The sequence below is a fragment of the Haliotis rubra genome, unplaced genomic scaffold, assembly GCF_003918875.1.
Source record: "Haliotis rubra isolate DU_JTF1 unplaced genomic scaffold, ASM391887v1 Scf280, whole genome shotgun sequence".
In the NCBI taxonomy this organism is placed as follows: Eukaryota; Metazoa; Mollusca; class Gastropoda; order Lepetellida; family Haliotidae; genus Haliotis; species Haliotis rubra.
In genome coordinates this window covers 449,054-459,316 of record NW_025766892.1, presented here as the reverse complement: position 1 = coordinate 459,316, position 10,263 = coordinate 449,054, and the positions used below count along the sequence as shown (strand labels likewise).

At 38.0% G+C, this 10,263-nt stretch overlaps 1 protein-coding gene across 1 annotated transcript; it reads right to left on the bottom strand.

Moving 5' to 3' along the window:
- Window positions 1-4,782: 4,782 nt before the first annotated feature.
- Window positions 4,783-8,970, bottom strand: LOC124281217 (splicing factor 3B subunit 6-like). Its single transcript, XM_046717240.1, has 5 exons — window positions 8,923-8,970; window positions 8,019-8,135; window positions 7,840-7,843; window positions 7,089-7,225; window positions 4,783-5,009 (listed from the first exon to the last, which is right to left on the bottom strand). The coding sequence occupies exons 1-5, from the start codon at window positions 8,944-8,946 to the stop codon at window positions 4,920-4,922; spliced, it is 372 nt and encodes a 123-aa protein (XP_046573196.1). The 5' UTR covers window positions 8,947-8,970; the 3' UTR covers window positions 4,783-4,919.
- Window positions 8,971-10,263: the final 1,293 nt, after the last annotated feature.

The window sequence follows — 10,263 nt, the reverse complement described above, 5'->3', positions numbered from 1 at the left end:
TGTGTGAGATGGAAAACACAGCCGCGTAGCTTGACATCGGGGAGGAGTCGATCAAATACCTTCCATGTGGCAGCTTCGAAATCCATCATAATGCATCGGACTTGGGGTGGACGGGGTAGGACGTGCAGCATCTTCGTATGACTTTCAAATTCCAATTCCAAATCTTTCGGATTCTTTGGCCGAAGTTTTTCTCTACACCTGTTGGCGATACGAGCTAAATATTCAGGGTTGTCTCTGCTCCCGGATGGCAGTATTGGATCTACCATATCGCTGGTGACATCCTCAGCTATTGACCTGGCAGACTTAAACAGGTCTTGCGTTGCAGTCCTCTTCACCTATAACAACAAGGTTGATTGATCCAATTAAGAATCAGTTCAATTCGTTAACATCTACCAATTAACAATTAAGGATGTTCAATTGACAATTTAACTAATCCTAATTAGGAATCAATCAATAGAAAGTACTACTCACCTGAGCTCTTACTTGGACTGAAACAATTTTGCCTGCCTCTGCTGTGTGGCTGTGGTTATGTTTGCCTGGCACTCTGTCTCCTGTTGAATTGGTCTCGGCAACAGTTGCCTTACAGGGACGTTTGCTACATCTGTAGTAAATCTTATTCTGAGTGACCTGCTGAAAGATGTAATAATATAACGTTAATATAACGTCAAAAACAATAACATAAAATATAGAAATATCCAGGTATAGTATGGTTGATATAATAGGATTAAGATGTAACAATACCTTTATTACGTAGGTGAATCCATTCCTGTCTACCAGCTTGGGTTTTGATTTCTGTGAGCCGTCCGATACCAACGTGTATAGAGGATCTTCCACCTCCCGCTCCTCCGCAAGAATATCCTCCTCCATTGATCTGTTATGTCAATAGAAAATTGTGTTATTAAAATACATAAACTTGAAAATATATAATATATATAATTGTTTGATCGGCATTAAGTTATATGTTATACATTATGATGTTAAATATACTTACACTTCCTAAACTTCAAGAGTGTCATCGAAAGCAACGGATGGAGCATCTATTGAAGAATCCAACTGGAGAGTGAAGTTAGGAATAGATGTCTTGCATAAATGACACAAGAAATTAAATTCTTCTCCACTTCTGCATAAGTCTAGGTAGCCGACACGAGTCATCCCTGTGCCACAAATCCTGTGTGTCCATGACTGACATTGATCACACTCTAAGGCATGCTGATTTCTTCTTATAGTCTTAGGGCACTGTGCACACTGGACAGCCATGGTTAGTGTTGTGAATGTTGTATGTTGGGAAGCAGGTTATATACCATATTGTCAATTGAAGTGAGTTCATTAGTTAAGACACTGAGTCGACAACAACAACAAAAACAAACATCCCACACGGATTAGTCATGACACTGAGTCTCATGTTCAAATTCCATTGAAAATAAACAAAAACAACAAACTAAACACTATTCATACTATTTTACTACGTAATTTATTAAATTATCATTTATTAAATTTTATTTTATTTTCGGCCCTTTTTTCGGCCTTTTTGACTTTTCATTTCGGCCTATTTGACTTTTAGCCTCGGCCCTTTTGACTCTTTTTTTCGGCCCTTTTGTCTTTCGGCCCTTTTGACTACAACCCTTTTGTCAGAAACAACTGACTAGGTATGGCCAGAAAAAATCAAGAGTCAGGATATATCATAACACCGAGCCATGTCCAAGGGACACAACCCTGCACTGACTAAAGGCCTATCTTAGCCGACAGTGGCCCTCTATCTTCATAGAGAGCGAGTGAGTGTGTTTAGTTTTACGCCGCTTTTAGCAATATTCCAGCGGGTGACACCAGATATGAGCTTATAACATTGTGCCCATGTGGGGAATCGAACCCGGGTCTTCGGCATGACAAGCGAACGCCTTAACCACTAGGCTATCCCACCGCCCCGATAGAGAGCAGAAGACAGATTATACCTATATCATGTATGCTGATATTACTGTGTCTTTAATTACACTTCCGCAAACATCTTTCATGAAAAATCATCCCTTATAACACCAACTAAGTTCTAAATGCTTCAGTTTTACTACAAATTGGAAGTGAATGAAACCAACAGAAACAAATATAGGAGAGTTAAAAAAAAAATTTCTTGCATAAACATTACCAGCTACGAACTACAAGGACTGGTGTTATCATGTGTCCTTTATCCAGTATACTCCTTTGGATTAGTCTAAAAACAAGTGTAGAAGTGAGCACAGCTCACATACCCCCGCTTCCCACTTTGGGACATGGAAATGACTGATATTGATATATATAATGTGACAAGGATCAGCAGCTCGCAAGACTTTCTCCTTGACTCTACTAAACTTTATATACATGTTAGATAATAGTTTTGCCATGTACTGATTACAGTAATAATTTATGGAAACATTATTTTTTTGTGTTTTCCGTGGAAACCTGACATACAACTGAACTTGACTGTCTCATGTTGCACACAATGAAGTGGACATAGATGAAGAATGTCACTGACTCATGTTGCACACAATGAAGTGGACGTTGGTGAAGATTGTTACTTTAAGAGATATGCTCCGGACAAAGTTTCGGGACGGACAAACAGAATGAACGCTATATACCTATGAATTAATAATGTATGAATGGTCATTAAGACCATGTAAGGTTGAAAATGGCCACTCACTTAACCAGTCTGAAGGGCAACTTGTACATGTTTAACGTGGTAATTAAAGTAGATTGCTACTTGTTAATAAGAAAAGTAAATGACTGTCATACAATATATTTCTTTCAGATAGTTGTTTTATCTGATCAGTGTTGGGTGTAAATATTATACATTACTCTATAAATGACTTTTGTCTCCCCAATCCAACCTAATGGACTGCTCAAGGTTATAGCTTAAGACGTGTAACACTATTGTGTAGCCCACGAGCATGGAACCAATCCGAAGATAACAAGGAGACAAAGTCATCAATATCCCCCGCAATGGCAAAATACTCTTCATGATTATGTCTACGAGTTATGATTATGTCAAATATTTAGGTGTGTATATAGAAAAGTGGAAGGAGAGTATTGAAAGGTTTTTAAAGTTCTGCTCCAGAAAGGAGCACTATCACCAATTTCAGTCTATGTCAAACTTGTTGCCATGGAAATGCCAAAAATATTTTATTCAGAAATCCAAAACTACCAAAAGGCACCAGTGCACCACCAGATCTATCTATGTGCCAAGTTTGGTGAAGAAATAGTGAACGGTTTTAGAGTTCTGCTCCGGAAAAGACAAATGTGCACGGACGGACGGACGGAGTCCATTTTAATACCCCCCGCAAAATGCGTTGCGGGGGATAACAATGAAGGCATTTCTAACATGCAAACCCACACAATCAGCAGTCCTTAGTACTCATGTGTACTCGTGATAAATCTGCACAACCGATGACTGCACCATAAATCACGAACAATGGGCCCGCTACACAAACACACTCGGTTAGCTGACAAAAACATTTTGTCAACAGCAGCATGCTCCTCTCAGTACATGGTTGGGTTTGCTTACAGAGATGGAAACAGCTTTGAAAGATATCCCTGTCTATTGTTCTAGCAACAATAATCACAAGACAACTGTTTCAGTTCTTCCAACTGAATAAATTATTGATGTATGTCATGAAATAATGACAAACAGCATTGCCAGGATTCAAATGTTTTATTCATTTATGCCATACGTGTAGAAATATGTATCTCTCCTTGTGTCAACATCAATCACTTCAGGTTACTTATACACAAATGTCAAAGTTATACTGGTTCCTGTGCAAACTGAATTAGAATGACTCTGAAATGGGACATTGAATGCTTTGCAATAGAGATTATAACATGTGGGTTTCCACATCATATATATATATTAGCAGCGTTCGAAATACCTGCCTGCCCGACCGCCCAGGACGGGTTATTTTCAATACAGACTGCCAGATTGTCAAATTCAGCTGCCCAACAGTCGGGTTAAAATTTAGACATGTATATGAAGATATTTTGTGGGCAGGTAAGTGTTGGTTAGGGCTGGCATGTTTTACACCTAACCAGCCCTGTGGTCTGGCTGATATTTTTGGGAGTTTCATACCCTGATTTTAGGAATCCTATTATGTGAGCGTTTGGTGAACACAATAAATATTTTTAATTCCTTACATATGCCAATTTACAATATGGAAACACAAAAAGGTACTGACTTCTATCTCATATGGGGGAAAATATTACATACAGCCAATGTTTAGACAATTTTCTGTCCCACATGAAAACAATGTTGGATTGAACTTCCTATGACACAGTGTGAAAATGCTCCCATATAAAGAATTCCCTACCTAAACATAATGGGAATGACTTTTAATGATGAACTGACTAAGCAGACATTGGATCTGTCAGAGGCTTAAAAGTACTTCCTGTCCTTTGACCTCATTTGCATATTTATTGGATAGTGATTAGCTGCAAGCCAATCATGCTTTTATGAATGTTTCCTAACTTGTATTAATACAAATCACAAAAAGTCTGTTCTCATGATGAACAAAGTACACAGCACCATTTCACAGCAAGCCGTTCATGGATGGCTGTGGGTAGATGATCGATTGGACTTCCCACAACACAAGGTTTCTCTTCAACCCATTTCAAACCACCACCACATCATCCTACTTGAAATATCAAACTGGATACTCTTTGTCTGCAGCATCGTGGATCTGTTTACTGTATTTCTAATACATGACAGCAAATATTACTGTCTATGACTCTGTTGTAAACTCTTGTTGTAGAGTTTTTAGACTGTTCATGATCTAATGCTGCACCGTTGATTTTATAGAGAATCAGTAATCCTGGAAATGTGAGGATGCTCCTGCTGATGAAGGATGACAATGATGATGATGTTTGTTGATGTATTTACACTATGTACATCCAAAATATAAAAGTCATTTCTTTTCTGGTGTGCTCAGCCCGTACTTGGCCTTCATGTCCTGAATATCTTGCTTCTTCTTGTCAGTGTCAGTTTTCTTGAATGCCTGGAAACACAAAAAACAATTATTTCATGATAGATGGATAGACAGACAGACAGATAGATAGATATGTCTGTTCACATACAAGTATGTAGCTAATACAAACTTACATGTCTGTTCATATACAAGTCTGTAGCTAATACAAACTAGATATTGGGACCATGAGAAATAAGGAGTGTTACTATATATTTCACTAATCTCTTTCACTCATTACTCACATATTAAATGTGAATATTAACAGAACATAACTCCAGATTCGAAGACAGGTGAACAGTTAGTATTTTGTCAAGTCACCATGGGCAGCAATGCAGGCTTCAATGCGGAGGGGCATATTACTGATCAAAGAAGTTAGAAAGTCGTGGTCCATGCTGTCCCAATATCGGACCACCTCTTCTTTCATTTCAGCAATATTTGTCAGATTTTTCTTATTGACACTTTCCTTCATAAGTCCCCAAACATTTTCTATTGGATTTAGGTCAGGGCTATAGCTTGGCCAATCTAATAATGTCATATTTTGGGTCCGAAACCAGGCCTGTGAATGCTTTGAACGATGTTTTTGGTCGTTGTCCTGCTGGAAAATCTTCAAATTTCCATAGAACATGGAGCAGATGGAAGTAAATGTCCCTCGAGAATATCTGTGTACCACTCACTGTTCATATTCCCTTCAATACACAGAGGGGCGCTGCCCCTAACACAGATATGCCACCCCACACGCTAAATTTTCGGACTGTACTTTGGCTTGATACAAAGGTTTTTCAGTTTGTTTGGTCCAGAATTTCAGTGTATTAGGAAACAGCCACACAGAACTTTCATCTGAGAAAATCACATTGTCCCAGTTTAAATTTCTATGCTGTAAGCACCATGCAGTTCAACCTTCGCCTCCTTTTGTTCAGGTTTCATGATCGGTGATGGAATTCCTTGACTTTTCTGCTAACCCATTGCATGCAGCTCAGTTCTAATTGTCTCCTTACAGACAGCCACAGTTCCTCTATCAATCATATCCAGCCTTAAGCTTTCTAAACTGCTTCGTTTGTTTTTAGAAACAAGAACACCAAGCTGCCTCCCGTCACCGACAGTCAATTTTCTGGGCCTACCTGCGCCTCCCTGGTGCTCAATGCCATATCCATTTGCAATATTTTTCAAAACACGATAAACAGTGGACAAAGGGATGCCTGTTCTACTTGAAATCACTTTAGTTGATCTGATGTCCTTGTTATAATACTCTAAAATCAACTTCCTCTTCTCTAAATCATCCATACTGTGGATCCCTGAAAATATCGTCTGCTAGCAAGTAAACAAAGGGGGATAACTCTTCACAAACTAATGAAAAGGGATTAACAGAGTTGTCTCTTGAATGAAACCAAGCACTTGATAGCTGGTCAAGGTTGTTTATACTAGAAATCCAATTAAACATATTCCTAAAATGCTCAATAATTTCTGGTCATACTATAAAAGAGTGCTTTGTTGAACGCCATTTGTATATCTTCACATCATGTAACAGTATTTCCAAGAAAAATAACATTCCTTAAAAATATTAACGGTATAAAAGGGGCAGTCCATTTGGGCATAACTAAATATTTTCCACATATTGCAGTAATATTACAACAGTGAAAGCAACAAGTTTGAGTACAGGACTGAATAACGTTTTCCACCAATTTTGACCTGCCTTTCATTTATAAGGAAAATATGGCACCATACATTTGCTTTCCACTGTTTTTTGTAACAATCATGTAGTGGGGAGGTTGGGTCATTATTTGCAACTGTAGCAAAGCATACTAGTAATCACAGGAGGTAGTTGTTGATAGCAGTAAACATGATTATCTTCATGATTGAATATGTAACTTTGCTTTTTTGAGTAAGTGAGCTTGGTTAGACTGGCATTTTGAACAGTATTTCAGGCAAAAGTGATCCAAATCTCAGAACTTTACCTATCTTGTGACACCCACATGCATTGCGAATCATAATCGGGGGTGAATAGAAGATTTGAAAGCAATGATCCTGGGCTTTTGCATGTCTGTGCATGCTAAGGAATGCAAAGGTGCATAGCTAATGTGCAACATGTATGGGCCTCAAAAAGCAGCTTACCTTAGTTGACTGGTAGTAGAGGACAACAAGGTATCTGTTGCAGACATTGAACCCTGAGAGGTGATCACAAGCATTTTTGGCATCAAAGATGTCTTCATATACAACAAAGGCTGTTCCCTTAGTCTCTGGCATTACCCCTGCACACAAAGCAATGTATACAATTAGCATGATGAGTCCTCAAGCATGAAGCAACACAACAAACTAATGATCACCTAGTTGACACTTACTACTACTGCTGCATCATTATCCACCTGACAAAGGGGCAAGAACTAGCCCAGAAACGTTGTGTAAAATAAATCAAGAAGTTGTTATCCATAAGAGATGTCTTCAGACTTGTATCATTAAACAGCATCACAAATATTGTTAATACATATTGTAACTATTTCTAAACAGTGAGACACATTTTGAAAAAAGTAGTAAAATTTCAACAATTGTACCTTTAGATGTTTCTGGCTCTTAGATATAGTCGGAGAATAATATGGCCTAAAAAATATATGTTGTGGTTCCGATTACCCGACTGACCCTTGAATTCTGGTCCCGGCCCTATTTGTTTTAAGCATAATGAATAAAATAAGCTTTCTGATACCATTGTTTTTTCCCAGCACCATAAGATATCTGTCATTCTGATAGAGAAAGTCGATATGATGTCCGCAAGCTTGATTGAATAAACAATTACACACTGATAAAAGTGTTATTAGTTTGTACTTTACTTCTAAAAAATAAATATGCAAAAAAATATTAAAAATCCAACCTACCTACCCTAATTCTTTAAGAGGTGTTATCGGAACCACAACATTTATTTTATCTGGCCTATGATAAACATTTGACAATACAATAATTGGTATCATAAACTGGTAGCACACTTACAAGGTCTCCATTATGTGAATATAGATCACACTTTTGTGAACAGAATATTTTCTATACTTACACTCTGATTTGCCTGATTGCTCCATACTTCCCAAAGATATCGTACATTTCTTCTGCAGTGATCTTGTATGGAAGATTCTTGATGTACAAAATGCGGTTTACCTCGGGAGGGAGCCGCACCTACAATGTGTACAAACAAATGTAAACATGTTACTTATACTTTTCATAAATCACAATACTAGGAAAGAGTTCCACATACCTGCTCAATTTAATTATTTGTTACATATATATAAACTCAGAAAAAAAGAAGGAATACCCCATCCTCTTTTTACTTAGTATATTTGCTCCTGGAGGAGTCCTTCCCCAGTGTATTATTCCAACACTGAAATAAGTTCATTGATTGTTTTTTTATATCTTATCTAGTTTATTGAATGTATATTTAGGGTGAGGTATGCATGTGTGTTTAGTTTGTAATTTTGGTTTTCATGGGGACAGACACGGGCGGAACTCTTTCCAAACTGTGAAATATATGATCACACCATGGTAAGTTTTTAAACCGACCGAATTGTTAGGTTCAATTCGGTCGTTTCAAACGTATTTGGCACGTTTTCGTGTGTCGATAAGTTCGAGTGAATCCAATTTGTAAAACATTTCCGGGCGATTGAAAATCAATGGATACATTGATGTCCCAATGTCCCCAATTCCGAAAAAGGTACAACATTTAAAAGCAGGTTTGAGTTTGGATAATGTGTTTCATGTTTCCCTTCACATCAACTGGCAATGTTTTATAACAGCGCACATGAGCACGAAAACTGAGGGACTTAATTCTTGAATCTTTCATTCACTATACTGACTTAAACAGGCCACCGATTTGCACAAAATGTAAACCTTACGTCTCAAAAGTAATTCATGTGGTTTCTGTACTCAATAACATGTCCGGATATTGGAAATAATGCCTAAAACTTACGTTTCCTCTTTTGCTCATCGCCATCTTGAATGTTTTATTGTGTCAAGAAAACTGGTATCTGAAATCAAAAGCGCTGCGATCTTTGACTGGGTTTCTGCGTTTTCACTTGTCGATTGCGCATTCAATGACCAATACCAGTTACTCGGAAGAAGGCCACTCAATCAGCTTCAACGTTTTCATGTCACGTTATCCGAATGGATATATAATAAACATTACCATGGAATAGAACATCACAATTAATGACATATGTCGAAGAGGTTTTTTCAGTAATTTGAAAGATTGTCACCACCTTGGACTTCAGAGTAAGAGTGAGTGAGTGAGTTTGGTCGAACACTTTAGCCACTTGGCTACTCCACTGCCCCTCAGTGTAGGAATGTAAACAACACGCACAGCGACGGTAAAACGGTTAAATCATATAATATAAACAGTAAGTGTGACCTCACACGCTTGATGTACATGCACAACAGTTTGATATTTGTTCAAATCCTCCTAATGTACTATTTGGCCGCCATACTTTTGAGAGAACGTTTTCACAAGTTCTTTAAATAAAATAAAATAACAACAAAAGACACCATAAAACACCACCAAACAGAAACAAACACACAAACTTGTCATATATTTCTTTGGTTGACACTCGACGCACAACCGAGTCTATCCCCCTCTTGAAAAACGCCCCCACCCCAAAGTTCAGCAGTTGCCCCGCCATATAGCTGGAATATTGCTGAGTGCGGCGTAAAACTAAACTCACTCACTCAGCAGTTGCCTGATGTATACTAACGGAAAAAAGTAACTGTGCATAACCATAAAATTGCATGAAATAAAGTTATTTGAATGGTTATAATAATAACCAAGTAAATATGTAGCAAAGCACTTTGCATGAAATTTAATATCATGTGGCACGTGTGGCACGTGCACTTTGTGCCCAATGAACTTACTCATCACGTTTTAAATGCTTTTTTGACACCTGAAGTTCACACACCTCATATTGAAATTTTAAGAACGGTTGATTTTTCTCTAGCCTCTGAATGTTGTGGAAAACAGACATTTTGGTGTCCATCGAATAGTATCGTCCATGCGTCATCGTTGGCAACGCCAATGGTGGACACGCACACTACTGAATTTGTGAACTGACTTTTGACTCCACATCTCTCCAAGGGCGTGTCACGATGCCTCGTGTCAAATCATACAGTAGTATATATGTTACCTTGGGATTGATGGTGAGTTATATACTCTTTAAAAAAGGTGGGGGAAGTTCATTTTTAATTTATGATTAAAAAAATGGGAGAGATATCGGAGTCAGTCAATGTTGACATGATAATAGTGAATGTTTTGAGAGTGCAT